The following is a 17,263-nucleotide window of genomic DNA, read 5'->3' as shown; positions in this document are numbered from 1 at the left end:
AACACATCTTTAATAGGAAAACAGTTTTCTTGATTGCTGAATTTCCTCCCTAACAGAGTTGACATAGAAAAATAAATGTGTTTGAACTTAATGGTGTCAGTTGTTTCCTAAGAAAGGGACTGATACTATAGCAAGACAAAGAGCCCTAAATTACTTCTGACCCAATGAATCCGCGCTTCTTGACTCTTCACAGGTTGCTCATGACATAATGCTATTCTAGTTCTTCCACTTCTCTGATTGTCCTCACTTATTGCCTCTTCCTCTTATTTTTCTTCCTCTCCTTCTTGTTTAAATATATATGTTTCCTAAAGATGTATTCTCTGATCTCTATTATCTCTCTTCTGAAGTTCTTATTCACTCCAGTATCTTTAATTATGACTCCCAAATTGGTATCTGAAGTCAAATCTTCTGTACTTCAAAATGCTTGTTAAATATTATTTCTTTGTAGTTCTCCTGATACCTCAAACTTAAATATACCAAACCTAAATATCACATTCTCCCTACACTCCATCCTAAGCCAATAACCTCTCTTAACTTACCTATTTCAGGTAACGGCACCACCATTTTCCTAGAGACTCAGGCTGAGCACCTCACAGTCATTATGATTCCTCCTCCTAGTAACTGCAAAGACTATGCCATCACTTGTCTTTGGAGAGCTACCTTTTCTATGTCTCTGGAGTTGGAACCATTACAACAGACTTCCAACTAGTCTTTAGTCCCTCACCATTCTAAAGCTCTCTGTCATTTCAAGAACAATCTTCCTAGACACAGCACTGATCCTATCATTGCCCTGTTCAAATACTATCAGTGGCTGTCCACTGTCTTCTGAATTAAATTCAAACCCCATAGCCTGTCACATCAAGGCCTCGGTGCTCTGTACTGGTTTTGGAATCAGACAAGTTGGTTTTAAATTTCAACTCGGTTTTGCATTTCAACTCTATCACTTCCAAGCTGTGGTTAACCTAATCTCTCTGAGTCTTCTTTTAAAAATGGAGGCTGGGCACAGTGGCTCATGCTTGTAATCCCCTGACTCTGGGAGGCCAAAATGGGCAAATTACTTGAGTCCACAAGTTCAAGACCAGCCTGGGAAACATAGCAAGACCCCATCTCTACAAAAAATGTTTTAAAAATTAGCTGTGCACGCTAGTAGATGTCAGTAATCCCAGCTACTCAGGAGGTTGAGGCTGCAGGATTGCTTGAGCCCAGGAGGTCGAGGCTACAGCAAGCTATGACTGTGCCACTGCACTCCAGCTTGTGCAAGACCTTGTCCCTAAAAAAAACAAGAAATGAAACAAAAACAACAAAAAACACCATGCAAGAAGATCATTGCAGAAATAAAATGAAGTAACATATTTAAAGTACCAGCAGTTCCTGCACATAGTAATCACTCAGAAGTATGTGTTTCTTCCCTTCTCTATCTTTTCAGTTTCATCCCCACCTCTCTCCTCAATGCATCATACTCGTCCAAAATAAATTGGATTACTCACTATTCTCTCACATTCTCTTGGAATGCCTATTATTTCTGTTCTGTGACTTATTAAAATCCTATATATCCTTCAACGGCAAGTTCATATGCTACCTCTTTCATGAAGAATCTCTTCTTCATCTGAAATGCCCCAAACATCTTGTTTGTATGTACATATGGTACTTTTCATCTTCTGCTCTATATTCTTTTCTTTTTTTAATAAACAGAGATGGGGTCTTGCTATGTTGCCCAGACTGGTCTCAAACTTCTGGCCTCAAGTGATCTTCCTGTCTTGGCCTCCCAAAGTGCTGAGATTACAGGTGTGAGCCACCATGCCTGGCCTGTACTCTTACTTACTAAATTGAGGGCAGGGGTTTCTTTATAATCCCGCATAGCACAATGCTCTAACGTAAAAGGCAGTCAATAAATGTGTGCTAAATTAATATTGAAAATATTTGGTCTCTGCCGGGCGCGGTGGCTCAAGCCTGTAATCCCAGCACTTTGGGAGGCCGAAACGGGCGGATCACAAGGTCAGGAGATCGAGACCATCCTGGCTAACACGGTGAAACCCCATCTCTACTCAAAAATACAAAAAACTAGCCAGGCGAGGTGGCGGGCACCTGTGGTCCCAGCTACTCGGGAGGCTGAGGCAGGAGAATGGCGTAAACCCGGGAGGCAGAGCTTGCAGTGAGCTGAGATCCGGCCACTGCACTCCAGCCTAGGTGACAGAGCGAAACTCCATCTCAAAAAAAAAAAAAGAAAAAAAAAGAAAATATTTGGTCTCCCAGGTCCATTTTGGTCCATTTCTTTGTGATTTGTACTTCACACTAAGCACTCTTTAGAAACAACCTCTGGAGGGATATCAGAATTTCAAACAATGTTAACAGAGAAGCTGAGTCAGTCTGGGATTAAGTTTAGTCCTAGTTCAGCCAAAAGGAATTGTCTGGACTCTGTTCCTGCTTGAGGAGATATCATAATTTGGCAGCTTGTGTGAGCCATGGGAACTCATTTGAATACATTTACACGAGAATGTATTTGTCTTAGGAATGGGTACACCAAAGTGCATGACACGTGGCTGGGCGTGGTGGCTCACACTTGTAATCCCAGCACTTTGGGAGGCCGAGGCAGGCAGATCACTTGAGGTCAGGAGTTCGAGACCAGCCTGGCCAACACGGTGAAACCCTGTCTCTACTAAAAATACAAAAATTAGCCAGGCATGGTGACAGGTGCCTGTAATCCCAGGTACTCAAGAGGCTGAGGCAGGAGAATCAGGAGAATCGCTTGAACCTGGGAGGCGGAGGTTGCAGTGAGCCAAGATTGTGCCACTGCACTCCAGCCTGGGTGACAGAGACAGACTCCGTCTTAAAAACAAAACAAAACAACAACAACAAAAAAACAAAACAAAAAAAGTGTAAGACACCTATAAAAGTCAACTACTATTAGATTGACAATGACAATGGCTTCACTGGAAACAAAAGGAGATCCAAAAAGTTCTGAATAGTTCTGAATATGGCTCAGCTAAGATATAACTATCTTACTCTGGCTTTCATCCAGTACATTTCCTCTTGGCCCAGTTAGCAAATGGGTAATTATATGACATCAGCCACCATGGGGTGGCTGGGACATAAGGTGGCTTCCTGGTGCCATATAATGTGGCACCAAGTTTCTGAATCACCAACCACAGGTGCATCAATTCTTCCCCGCATCACACACACCCCCTCCATAAAACCACCTTATCTGATATTTCTGTTGACACAGTGACTATGCTTCAGGCACTTTCCTTTGCTTCTTCTTAATGTTTGTTCGGGTGGGTACCTCTGTGCAGATGCCTATAAATGAGTTCTTAGGGTACAGGAGTAACCACCCAGTCATCAGGCCATACTTTTGTTTTTAGGCAGGTTTAACTCAGAAAGTAGCAGCATATGTAATTGCTAAGCCAACACCTACCTGAAATACTTCAGAGGCTAAGCCCCTTTCCTAGCCAAATACCTAACTACTAGAGTTGCCGTCTATTACTAAGTTGATTCCTTGCCTGGGCATTATCGGACCTGTTTCTGGAGTCATCTTTCTCCCTAAAATGACAGCCGCAATAGTTTCCCCCAAACCCTTTGTGACAGGGCAGATCAATGGCTCCCAAGTGATCCCTGTCAAGAAACAGAGACTCACTTCATGTGACCACTGAGTGCAATGCTGGATGGGCATGCACAGAGATTTCCCTCATAGGTACATCAGAATGGGTCTGAAATATTGCCTCTTACTTGGCAAGTATTTGATGAGCACCTATCTTCTTCCCAAAACTGTTAGGTCCAACTCAGGCAGTACAATCTCATTGGGAAGATAACATATTCACAAAGTAAATGGTGGTACAAAATGACATTTTATCAAAGGCCACATTGTGTGGTAAAGCCAGTAGGACCTACAGGATTTGTCGAGGAGATGGATCTTAAGCTCACCCTTAAAGAGGATAGAATTTGGACAGGAGAAAAATAGCCACAGGATCTAGTCCATTGGCATCTGTCAAATGGATTTTTCAAACTTCTGAGCTTACTTGAGAAGAAACCAGGAGCCAGGTGAGAGAAAAAGTAAGGTTCTTGAGCAGTTTCTCTCAAGGTACAGGAAGACTTGTCTGACTGAAAAAATAGATCTGCAAAGATAGTTTGGATAGCTGAGGTAGGATCAAATTACAAAGGCTACTACTGCATGCCAAGATGAGAGTTAAAGCTTGCTCTCATACGCAAAAAAGGAATCATCCTAAATTCGTAAGAGGATCTCATTATCAAAACAGTACTGTAAGAAGAACAATTTAATAGCAGAGTAAACCAGTGCAATGAAGATAAAATTAGTGGTAGGAAAATCAGTTAGAGAGTTCCAGTAATCTAGTACTGGCATGATGAGAGCTTGAACTCTGGTAGTAATAGTTAAAAGGAGACGGAATGAATCACAGAAATTACGAAGGAAGTGTTAAAAGTACTTGACAGATTGGAGTACAAGGATGAAGGAAATGGAGAAGTTAAAAGTTCTAAACCTGGAGAATTGGAAAAGAGATGTTGCATTAACAAAATGGGGAAATTAGAAAAAGAAGTTAGGGTAGGGAAAATTTAAGTCAGTCTTGATATACTAAATGAGGAATGAACATTTAAATCTTAAAGGCAGTTTGAAATAGGAATTGGAGTTTGAGTGACAAGCCTTCTGAAACTGATTCTGGTATATGCTAAAATTTGCTAACTATTGATTAACAGGGTTCAAAACAATTCTAGGCAGTTTCCTTACTACATGTAGAATGAAAGCCACCAGAGTGGGAGGCCAATATGCAAAACTGGTCATTTCCCAAAAGATAGGCTCTATGTTCAGGTAGAAGAACAGAGGCTTCCTCCATTATTTCCCCATCATATTAAATTTACATATGATCTCAATATTAACCAGGGCATTGAATTGAGTGGATCTGAAACATCTGCAGAAGCTTCAAAGCTTTCTTGTATCTTATAAATTCTGTATGTCTATAATTCTACTACATAAATATGATCTAACACATGCTTTCAAATTACTACTCTCCTGTTTACCATGAACAAATAACAATGCTGCACAAAATGGTAACAAAATTTGATTTAGTTTGCCTTAGTGCTTCAATTCTTCTAAAGGACCTAATTTCTTTTTAAGATTGAACTACTGCTTTTTCCATGGAAGAAAGTATTACTTGTCTTAGATGAAAAAAAGGATACACTGCTCATCTCTGCAGTTGGTAAATCAGAAGTAGAGCACTTAACGGACTGCAGGGCGGCATGTCCTCATCCTCAAGCTCTGCACTCTTTTATTTTATCCATGCTCCTCCAAAGCTACATTCAGAATCAGCAAAGAAAATGTGAATGGTGGGAACGAGACAAACCCCAAATCCAGAATATGTAAAGGGAATAAAACAGTGCCCCCGAAAGCTGAGCAAAACGGAATATAAAACAAAGAAAACAAAACGCATGAGGTCAGAGCTTTCTAACTAATAAGTTATGAGGGCCCCAGTCAAGTTATAAAAGGCAGATCCTTTTTTTTTCTTTTTTAAATTTTCTAGAAGAATGTCACATGGCCCTATCATTTTTCTTTAGTTGAAGAAAGTGAGGCAAATGTTAAGGTATTGTTTTGTAGAGCAAAAAACTCGAGCTGCTTTACACTTGAGATTCTGGTGTAAAGGGTAAAACCTGCAACTTTGATGCTCACCTTGAATACTGGTGAGTGTAGGATTTTATTTCACCTGCTATTTAAAACCTATGGCCTAATCTACACTGTTTCAGCAACAGTAGCCTTAAAACCATATGAACATCTTTAGAAATAGTAACCAGGAAAGGGTCTTCTGAAATTAAGATGCTTACAATAAGTTGCACTTGGCTTTCCTGCACCATCCTTTGATACCAGAACACTCAAATTCTAGCTCCTCAGCTAAATTCTAAAAGAGGTTTAATGATCCCATTTACTAAGTGCCTAGAATACTCAATATTGCTTAGCAAAAGTAGCAATTTAATGAAAAAGGCAAAAGAAAATGGGTGAGAAACATGAAAGAACAGAAGCAAATTTTAAACAAAGGACTGAAACTTTTTGTTTTTTGTGGAATGAAGTTTCCCTGATCACTTCTGTCCACGCTGCTGTTCTTTCTCATTGTAAAGTTCTGTAGAAACTCACTGTATACTCTCAAGGTAGAGTTCTCTAGTATGTATCTAGAGTATCTGAAGGGCTCCGTTAGTAAGCACCTTGAGGGCAGGAATGTTTGTTATCTTATGCTCCCCTTCAGGTCCTCTCCGGGGCCCAGTATTGTGCCCTGCTCCAGGGTTTAGTAATACTAAGTAATTGTGAAGCCAACTGGAGATACGGAGTACAGTAAGGACCAAACCTAGAAAGATCGTAAAGCAGAGGGACAAATAAAAAGGGTGAGGGGTGAGCTTTCAGACATGAGTGTGTGCTGGAAAATTGAGCTGAAAAATTAAATTTCCAATTCAGAAAATTCCTTCGTCACTGTTTATTCCTAGTCAGGGGTCCCACCTCTCCACCACCACCCCCATTCCCCACCGTCCAACACATTTTTTTCCTTCCAGCATCAGCCAGGTGCAGAACAAAAGGAAATTAATGATTTAGTTATTGCTCCAATGCTGAAAGTTTGAAAGTCAGTCATTCGGAGCAGGTTCCATTGTGTGTCCCTGCATGTCTTGGGCTTTGGTGGCTGTGCACAGAGTACCATGGCTCCAATCACCACAGTGGGGGCCAATGCTGGCCGCCCTGGCTTCTGAGCAAGAGAGATGAAAGGCTTCTTCTAATGTAATAACTGACGGCCTCTCAGTGCCGTTTGAACTGTTTACAGGCTGAGTTAACGATTACAGGCAATGTGTATCTTGGCCAGGTGCCCGAAATTCTTACCCACCCGTCAGATATTATCAAAGAGCCCTTCCATGCCTGGCTGGAGTCCTTCCAAAGCACCTCACAGAGATGCCGACACAAAAGGAGGAGTGTTCAGAATGTGCTCTCTGTCTCTCCAGAGGCCAAGCAAGAAAGTCAGAGGATCAGCATGAATTAGGTGCTGGGGACACTGAGTTTCCAGGACCACGCAGGACTGGGGAGAGGGTCAAGGTCAGAACTGGGGCCAGCAGAACCAGATTCCTTTAGAAGCAATTTAGGAGGTGTATGTAAGAGTCTTTGCAGCTGGTAGCTAAAGGATGGGGGTAGAAAAACGACCCTCAAGATGAAACAGAAATCTATACCACATAATAGAACAAGCAGCCCCTAAGACAGTGGATCTGGAAGAATGGACTAACTATTATGGGGCAGTGATCAGAGGAGGGAGGAAAGTATATTTTCCCCCCAAGGGATATGCACACAATTTGTAAAAGAATATCACCTTAAGGACAGGACAGAGCAGGACCAGAGTAGGAAACTTCAAAAATAATAGTAAATAAAGTAGAGAGAGTTAAGAAAATACCTCTTTTTTGGGGTGAATCCCAAGAGACTAAACAGCATCTGTTTAAGAACTATCAAAATGTTTTTTGCACAAATACATACTTCATATTAATCATGAGATATAACGGGAAGCCAGCTAGTTAATAACCAAAAAATGAACTTATCATCAAATAATGCTGGAAAAGCTTAGGATAATAGTAATTTTTACTTCTTATGTATTAAGTACCCATTGACCTCTGGAATACATATGGAAGGGAAATAAATGGCAGTCCCTACAACTAAGACATATAAATCTAAAGTCAACATGTAAGACAGTTACACACTCATTCCAAAACTATTATCACTACAACAGCTCTCTCAAAGCGGAATACCTGTCTTCAAAACCTAGGGAGGGGGTTATATGGCTTCTTTATCTCCATACATGGCCTAAGGTAGAGAACAGCATATAACTTAGCACAAAATGCTCTCCCAAGAAACTCTGGCAACAATGGATGTAATTCATGCTCTTTTATCCATATGCGAATATAATAATCATTAGTACCTTGTGTTTCCTTGAAGCTTCAATTGGATATGGTTGTTTCATTCTCTTGTCCTAACTTGCTGGTTAACATTGCTATTATGGAGCAGCTGGTGACCCACCCTGTATAGTAGGGGATAGGCCCTCGTGTTAAAGACTCTTCTTTGGGTTATCTACCTTGAGGAGGAGGTACACTTGACATTCCAGTTGACCCTTAAACAACATGGGTTTGAACTGCGTGGATCGTCTTCTGCCTCTGACACCCCTGAAACAGCAAGAACAACCCCTTGTCTCCCTCCTTAACCTAGTAAGGTGAAGACAAGGAGAAGGAAGACCTTTATGATGATCCACTTTCACTTAATGAATAGGAAATACATTTCCTTGGGCCAAGCGCAGTGGCTCATGCCTGTAATCCCGGCACTTTGGAAGGCCGAGGTGGGTGGATCACCTGAGGTCAGGATTTCAAGACCAGCCTAACCAAAATGGTGAAACCCCATCTCTACTAAAAATACAAAAATTAGCCAGCATGGTGGCAGATGCCTGTAGTCCTAGCTACCTGGGAAGCTGAGGCAGGAGAATTACTTGAAAGCAGGAGGCGGAGGTTGCAGCGAGCCAATATGGCGCCACTGCATTTCAGCCTGGACATCTAGAGCAAAACCCTATCTCAAAAAAAGAAGTTATCTTCCTTATGATTTTTTTAGTAATATTTTCTTTTTCTAACTTACATTATTGTAACATAGTATATGATACACAAAACATGCAAAATATGTTAGTCTACTGTTATTAGTAAGGATTCTAGTTAACAGTAGCTTATTAATAGTTAGGTTTTGGGGGTATCATATGTTATATGCAGATTTTTTTTTTTTTTTTTTTTTTTTTTTGAGACGGAGCCTTGCTCTGTGCCCCAGGCTGGAGTGCAGTGGCGCGATCTCGGCTCACTGCAAGCTCCGCCTCCCGGGTTTACGCCATTCTCCTGCCTCAGCCTCCCAAGTAGCTGGGACTACAGGCGCCTGCCACCACGCCCGGCTAATTTTCTTGTATTTTTAGTAGAGACGGGGTTTCACTGTGTTAGCCAGGATAGTCTCGATCTCCTGACCTCGTGATCCGCCCGTCTTGGCCTCCCAAAGTGCTGGGATTACAGGCTTGAGCCACCGCACCCGGCCGCCTATATGCAGATTTTTGACGTGCAGGAAGTCAGTGCCCCAATCCCTGTGTTGTTCAAGAGTCAACTGCACTATTTTGATTATAATGTAGGTCAAGAAACTGACTAATTTAATATTTGAGATTCATTGTAATGCTTTCTACAACAGATCATAACTCATGTGCATTTTACTTGGGCAGTGCCCTAAATAGAAACACAACTGGAGGGCCGGGCGTGGTGGCTCACGCCTCTAATACCAGCGCTTTGGGAGGCTGAGGCTGGTGAATCATGAGGTCAGGAGATCGAGACCATCCTGGCTAACATAGTGAAATCCCATCTCTACTACAAATACAAAGAAATTAGCCGGCCGTGGTGGCGGGCGCCTGTAGTCCCAGCTACTCGGGAGGCTGAGGCAGGAGAATGGCATGAACCCAGGAGGCAGAGCTTGCAGTGAGCCGAGATCGCACCACTGCACTCCAGCCTGGGTGACAGAGCAAGACTCCATCTCCAAAAGAAACAGAATTGGATGGGGTTGGGTTGTTTCAGAGAAGTGCTCCCAGCATTCCCTAGACTCCTCTCTACTGGGGATACCCTTCTCTCCTGAGGAAAGACAAGAGTTCAGTTTGATTTTTAGAACACAATTAGAAATCTTGGTTGCAATAAAATGAAAGAAAGAATGTGAGTCAGTGGTAAGCTTTGAAAGGTAAAACTACAAAAGGAAACCCTATCCGTTGATGGTGAATTTTAGAAGAAATTCCAGAGAATCTCTTAGAATGTGGCCGCATGCTCTTCTAGAAGATAGCCTTAAAAAAAGAAGAGAACATGTCTTTGGCTTATCTATGACTTGATATCAAGTAGAATAATGAAGAAAAGTAAAGCACTGAATATTATGCACATGAAGAGAAATAATCTAGAAGGTGATTAGAGAAACAGAAGAAATCAAGTAAAGTAAGAACTTACATATCACTGCACTTCTGAAATATGCAGAAACCAGATAGTTCAACAATCCTCACACAGCGTGGGTGAGAGTACACCTGGAGCACTTCCTATCCTATGCTTAGAGGTCTTACTTTGTAAAAGAGATTAACACACAAGAAGTTCAAAGCAGGCCAACAAAAGGTAGAGGGACTTGAGGAGATGATTCACAGGGAAGGGCAAGGGCCACCTAGATGAATACTTTCGAGAATAACAACAAGAAGGGTACCGCAATAGTTACCTCTCTAGTAACTGGGCTGCTCCAGATGCACTGGCTCCATTGAAACACCAGCTGTGTCTTTGAACTTTAGGACTCTTGGGGTGGGTGGGAAATAGCCCTCTTTCATCCTCCCAACTGCTGTTACTTTCAGGGTTGTGAAAATCTATGGAGGCACAATGGTTCAGCTATTCCACCTTATCTAGAGAGTTGAAACTCCACCACAGAGCTCTCCAAAGTGGCACATGGTGCTGTGCAGGCAAGTATACAGAGAGGAAAACAAAGTTCTTTATCGGTTTGCCATATAATAAGTCTGTTTGGACAGATTGACAGTATATGGAAAATGGATAAGAAACACTGATTTCCTTCCTCACAAGATACCACTACAACCCCTTTCTGCCTTCAGTACCTAGCAAAACTAGCAAATATTAAACAGGATCTGAAATTCCTTTGGGAAAAAAATATAAGGTAATGACTTTGAGACAGCCAAATAGTCTGTCAAAGCATGTCTTACTTATCCAAAGAAAATGGAAACATGATTGTCAATACAAGGCAATATAATGTGATGTTAAGTTCCCTAGCTTTAAATGTATATACAAACTCAAACTATTTCTGATCAGAGATCTGGTTCCATAGTCAGATGTATCCAAATCCACTACCATAGCAATAGCTATGAAGTTACCCCTTACACCTCTTTATGAGGGACAGTTTATTATTGTGTATACTTGAACTCCTAGAAATACTCACAGTTCCCTGTGACTGAGTTCCCTGTGACTGAGTAATAAGTAATTCTATTATTATGGCAATTTATTCAGAAAGCTATAGAACACAAAAATCTGAGAAATATTCTTTTAGAAGAAAGATCATGTAACTTAGTCCCTCACTATAAAGATCAGGTGTTAAACTAAAAGAAAAGAGTAGACTGCTTTTGCAGCCTGAGAAAAAGAAAGGTGGTTTCTCTAGCTAAAAGTTTATAGATGATGCAGGAACTGCTGCTTAGAAACTACTTTCTAAACAAACTGCAAAGGGATGACTATAAACATTTTATCAACATATTACAATAAAATCGTCTAAGAAGCTGCCTCACTATTAAGGATAGAGAAAAACCACAGATGCTGTGATTTCAGTTCTTCTCTTTCATTTTCTGTAATTTGTAATTGTCTCTAAAATCTAAGCCTTCATTTGACAGGGAGGGGAAAAAAGGATCTTTTTCTGATGGGAAGACACAACCGTTAGGATGTAGCCTGGCATGTATTTCCACTGCCTGTTAATGTAGCCTGCAGAAAACTGTCTTCAGAGGAACAGCAGCAGCAATACACCAACTTATTCAACAAAATGATGATTATTTTATCACACTTATTGAAATATAGACAGTGAACCTGGTGTAGCATATGACATAGGAGGGAACAGGCCTGCTCATCAAAATCCCAACCTAAAAAAGACTGACATGATATGGAGGATACGGAAATGATAACAACTGTTGATAGAAGAAATGTTTGACTTGATAGTGGGCATGGATTTTCAAATAACCCAAAAATGAAAATGAGAGACAAAAAACAGAAGGACCATCATGTAGATTAAAATTCTTTTTTTTTTTTTTTTTTGAGACGGAGTCTGGCTCTGTCGCCCAGGCTGGAGTGTAGTGGCTGGATCTCAGCTCACTGCAAGCTCCGCCTCCCGGGTTCACGCCATTCTCCTGCCTCAGCCTCCCGAGTAGCTGGGACTACAGGCGCCCGCCACCTCGCCCAGCTAGTTTTTTGTATTTTTTAAGTAGAGATGGGGTTTCACCGTGTTAGCCAGGATGGTCTCGATCTCCTGACCTCGTGATCCGCCCGTCTCAGCCTCCCAAAGTGCTGGGATTACAGGCTTGAGCCACCGCGCCCAGCCAGATTAAAATTCTTAAGGGGCAACATAGTCAACACAACTGAGGAGAGATGAGCCCGCAACCATTTAACAGGAAAAAAACTCAGATCCCACATGCTGAAACAGACAAGCCTTAGACAAGGCTGAAACAGAGGGAAAGAAGTCAGTCTGTGAGGAGGCCAAACTTAACTGTTTTCCACTAAGTACAATTAACTAAAATAATGAGTGGAAGAGTGGACTTGAGGGGGAAAAACAGAGCGGGTACAGTCCTAAGGTTATCCATTTTACATGTAACCATGCTCTCAACAGACAAAATTTCAAAGGTTACATATTTAATTTGGCTTCAGGGTCTTCAAAGCAAGCTATTTTTAGAGACTGGTCTGAGGTTTGCTTAGAGTTAGCAGCTTCTTCTAAAGGATTGAAAATGAGGATTTAGAATATTCTCTCTATAGAATATATACAATATGGAATATGTATATATGTATGGAATACATCTATACAATATATAGATATATTCATTCTAACCTAAACATTTTTTATCCTTTATGTACACACACACACACACACACACATTACTCTACCATAGTAGTTGCTTTTGTATAAAATCAAATATGATGTTAATTTCAAATAATTCTCTATCAGTGGTTGGTATGACATACACAATCTTCAACTTCAATTTCCTTCAGAACTTGCTGAGTTCCTTTAGTTCTGATGGAAAGATTCAGGGTTTTGATTTTCTAGCTACCTTTATTTGATGATAGCTAAGCTTAGAAATTAAAAAACAAACAAAAAACAAAACACTGTGTGTGTGCAGGAATGCAGAAATCAGGGTAGAGATTGAAAGAAAGAAAAAAAAAACACTGAAAACCTAGAGGGTGAAAAATAAATGTGTGTGTACAAGCAAATTTTATTACAGGATAAACATTTAAAATGTGAAACAATTCATCAACTAGGATTATGAAGAATGTGCCATTTTTTATGAAACACAGCAACCCCACAAACTCAAAAGGAAAGACCAAAAACATTAAAAGAAACGAGATAATTCTACCTAATTCTCAAATACAACTGTCAATTACAGAATAGGATATTCTGATTAGCACAGGTCGTTAAGTAATAATAAAAGTTTTTGGCCAGGCATGGTGGCTCATGCCTGTAATGCCAGCACTTTGGGAGGCCGAGGCGGGAGAATCAACTGAGGTCAGGAGTTCGAGACCAGCCAGGCCAACATGGTGAAACCCTGTCTCTACTAAAAAAATACAAAAATTAGCTGGGCATGATGGCAGGCGCCTGTAATCCCAGCTACTCAGGAGGCTGAGGCAGGAGAATCACTTGAACCTGGGAGGCGGAGGTTGCAGTGAGCTGAGATCGTGCCATTGCATTCCAGCCTGGGTGACAAGACTGAGACTCTGTCTCAAAAAAAAAACAACAAAACAAACAGCTTGTGATGAGAAAAGAAAATAGCTTTTATATAAGGAATGCAAGTTGTTTTAATTATCAGGCCCAGAGAGACATTAAAATGAGACCGCAATCAAGTCCTACTTCTCGCTTTAGGCTATGTTATTCAACTCTTGAAACTGCTTGCTATTGCCACAAGTAGCTATAGATTAATCTAATATGCCACAGCAGACACTATAACCCATACCCTATAGCTTAACAATGTATAGCCAATTACTAATCAATGTTATTTCTGTAAACCAATGAGAATTCCTGACAAACAACTTGGTATTAGCCCACTCCCTATCCCTCTTTTTTGCTTTTAAAAATCCACTTGTGCCCTTTCCGCCATCTTTCCACGCCGCCACAATGGTGCGCATGGATGTCCTGGCTGATGCTCTCAAGAGCATCAACAATGCCGAAAAGAGAGGCAAACGCCAGGTGCTTATTAGGCTGTGCTCCAAAGTCATCGTCCGGTTTCTCACTGTGATGATGAAGCATGGTTACATTGGCGAATTTGAAATCACTGATCACAGACCTGGGAAAATTGTTGTGAACCTCACAGGCAGGCTAAACAAGTGTGGAGTGATTAGTCCCAGATTTGATGTGCAACTCAAAGATCTAGAAAAATGGCAGAATAATCTGCTTCCATCCCGCCAGTTTGGTTTCATTCTACTGACAACCTCAGCTGGCATCATGGACCATGAAGAAGCGAGATGAAAACACACAGGAGGGAAAATCCTGGGATTCTTTTTCTAGGGATGTAATACATATATTTACATATAAAATGCCTCACGGAAAAAAAATAAAAAATAAAATAAAACTAAAAATCCACTTGTAACTGCTGCTAATCAGAGTGTATATTCAGGGCAACTTGAATCTAGGCTCTGGGGTTGCAATCCTTAAACTTGGCTCAAATAAGCTCTCCACTTATATTAATTTTGCCTCAGCTTCTTCCTTTTAGGTTGACAGTGATTTATTTACCTTTCTGAAGACCAGGAAGTCCTTATAAATTCAATCTGTACTGTTGAAATCCTTTCTTCAATGTATTGGTACACTTTCCTGCCTAAATACATCATGTTGAACAAAAGTTAGCCTTTACTTGGTGTCTGCACTACAAGGATATCATTATGGTCATTTTTGGCATGAAATAATTTATGTACTAAAGTATAAGAGACTGGGCTAAACTTACAATGTCCCTGGGAAGTTCTTATTTGCTTTTTAGGTTCATTACATCTGCTTCTTTTTTGATGTATCTCTGGTTAATAAGCATAGTACAGAAAAATTCCAGTTATGGCCGGGCGCGGTGGCTCAAGCCTGTAATCCCAGCACTTTGGGAGGCCGAGACGGGTGGATCACAAGGTCAGGAGATCGAGACCATCCTGGCTAACACGGTGAAACCCCGTCTCTACTAAAAAATACAAAAAACTAGCCGGGCGAGGTGGCGGGCGCCTGTAGTCCCAGCTACTCGGGAGGCTGAGGCAGGAGAATGGCGTGAACCCGGGAGGCGGAGCTTGCAGTGAGCCGAGATCCGGTCACTGCACTCCAGCCCGGGCAACAGAGCAAGACTCCGTCTCAAAAAAAAAAAAAAAAAAAAAAAAAAAAAAAAAAATTCCAGTTATTAGTTATTTAATGAAAAGTATCCTATAGAACTTTGGTTCTGGCCTAAGGTACAGAATAGGAAATAAAAACTCAAGTGATCAGATATTAAATTAACTTTGCCACCAATATTGCCAAACTGGAACAACGGGGTATCTGAGGACAAAAACACATTTTCAGAAATTCCACCCATAGAAATGGAGTCTAGCAATCATTCATTCTTAGCACTGTATTGCTTAGTATCTCAAGACTTTGTCCAATAGCCTCAATAAATGTATAAAGATATCAAGAGGTAAAGGTCAAAAAAGGAACCATGAACATCAAACAAGGCCGCTGGAAGTGACCCAAAACATCACATGCTGGGCTTTCCTTTTTAATGATAATAACAGTGATATTGAATGTTTATCCTTGCCTTCATTTCAAAAAGCTTCTAATTCTTTGCAGACATCTCTTACTAATCTTTATTAGGCTTTGGGAAGAAAACAGTTTTCCTCAAGAAGTGCCTTCGGAGAGGAAGGAGGCTTCCCAAAGCCAATAAAAAGGAAAATGTCTGCCCTTCTCCAGGTCTTCCCCTACCCCCGCCCGCCACCCCACTGGTCTCCTAGCTCCCACTGTGTTGTACTGGTGATTGAAATGAATTATAATACCATGCAAGTGTTGAAAGGATAATAATGGTAATTCAGTTTGTTTCCAAAAGAGTTATAAGCTGTGTGTGTTTAATCATAACAGGGAACAGGTAAGTAGAAAAGATGAGGAAACCCGTAATTACCTTTATCCCATTATTTACTTATTTTGGGAAGAGACTTCAAATTGGTAAAGTTACAAAACACTGAACACAAATTTTTTTTATACTGTAGACTGTTAGTTTCTGAGAAGGCTCAAAGGATGGTCTTTACCTGAAAATTTTTTCAGGGACACAAATATTTGATAGATGCTATGACAAAAACTCTGCTTATTCTTACTTTGATCCGATTGTTCTCAGATAGGGAATTGAGAGTCTCAGAGACTTGTGGGATAATTTCCAAGCAGGCTATAGAATCGTATCTGCTGAGTTTCAAAAAACATGTTGGGACCAGCACAGTATAATGAACTGGGTAAAGCAGTCCCCTTCACAATCCTGAACTCCTTCCCTTCTGGTCCTTAAAAACATGGCTGCAAGCTACACACCAGAAGTTGAAGCATCAGCATTCTGAGCAACTGTACCAGAGTAGCAGCAATTTCTTTTCTTTTTTTTTTTTTTTTTGAGACAAAGTCTCACTCTGTTGCCCAGGCTGGAGTACAGTGGCGCCATCTCAGCTCACTGCAACCTCCACCTCCCAGGTTCAAGTGATTCTCCTGCCTCAGCCTCCTGAGTAGCTGGGATTACAGTTGTGCACCACCACGCCCGGCTAATTTTTGTATTTTTAGTAGAGACTGGGTTTCACCATGCTGGTCAGACTGGTATCGAACTCCTGACCTCAGGATCCACCCACCTTGGCCTCCCAAAGTAGTAGGATTACAGGTATGAGCCACTGCACCCAGCCAATAGCAGCAATTTTAAAAATACTCTAAAATTTCAAAAAGGGAAGATGTAAGAGTGATATATAATGTGATTCTAGGATCCCTCAGAATCTGATAAATAAAAACTTAGAAAGCAGCTGCTTTGTGTCAGTGATCACCTCATTGATCATGGAAGGAAGCCAATGGGGTTACCGATATGGAATAGGCATTCATACAAAGGTCCAGGGCAGATAAGTGATTCACCGTACCACAAGCAAGGCCAGTAACAGGTCTTAAGTTCCCACCCCAGAACTCATACACTATTAGTCATTCTCTAAACCACTAAGGCTACCTGTACTACATTATGGTAATATTTAATCAACATCCTTGACCCACAAAATTTTGAAGCTAAAGCCTTGTCCTTTTGGCTACATTAAAAATATAGTCTTGCTTAGTTGTGTTAAGCTGATGCCAAATTGAATGCAAATAGGTTAACTGAGCCTAAATCAATAACCTTCACACTTAGTAATATTTCTGATAGTAATTAGATGAATAAGGAATAGCTCAAGTTTAATTATTATTTATTATTATTATTAATTATTATTAATAATAATACCTAACATTTGCCATTTTCAAAGACAA

The 17,263-nt window shown here is 40.8% G+C and overlaps 2 protein-coding genes across 3 annotated transcripts in view; one reads left to right on the top strand and one right to left on the bottom strand.

Annotated features, from left to right (window-relative positions):
* Nucleotides 1-17,263, bottom strand: part of RNF43 (ring finger protein 43) — a 67,084-nt gene that overhangs the window by 31,493 nt on the left and 18,328 nt on the right. The gene's annotated exons all lie outside the window — the stretch shown is intronic.
* On the top strand, nt 12,653-17,137 carry LOC103242848 (small ribosomal subunit protein uS8-like). Its single transcript, XM_073004897.1, has one exon. It carries the CDS (start codon nt 13,913-13,915, stop codon nt 14,261-14,263), a length of 351 nt encoding a protein of 116 aa, XP_072860998.1. The 5' UTR covers nt 12,653-13,912; the 3' UTR covers nt 14,264-17,137.

The sequence above is a fragment of the Chlorocebus sabaeus genome, chromosome 16 (assembly GCF_047675955.1).
Source record: "Chlorocebus sabaeus isolate Y175 chromosome 16, mChlSab1.0.hap1, whole genome shotgun sequence".
NCBI classification, from domain to species: domain Eukaryota; kingdom Metazoa; phylum Chordata; class Mammalia; order Primates; family Cercopithecidae; genus Chlorocebus; species Chlorocebus sabaeus.
The sequence above is the reverse complement of the archived record's forward strand: the minus strand, read 5'-3'. Positions and strand labels throughout refer to the sequence as shown.

Excerpts from the sequence above, each read along its gene's own strand:
- LOC103242848 (XM_073004897.1), top strand. The coding sequence starts at position 13,913 with ATGGTGCGCATGGATGTCCTGGCTGATGCTCTCAAGAGCATCAACAAT.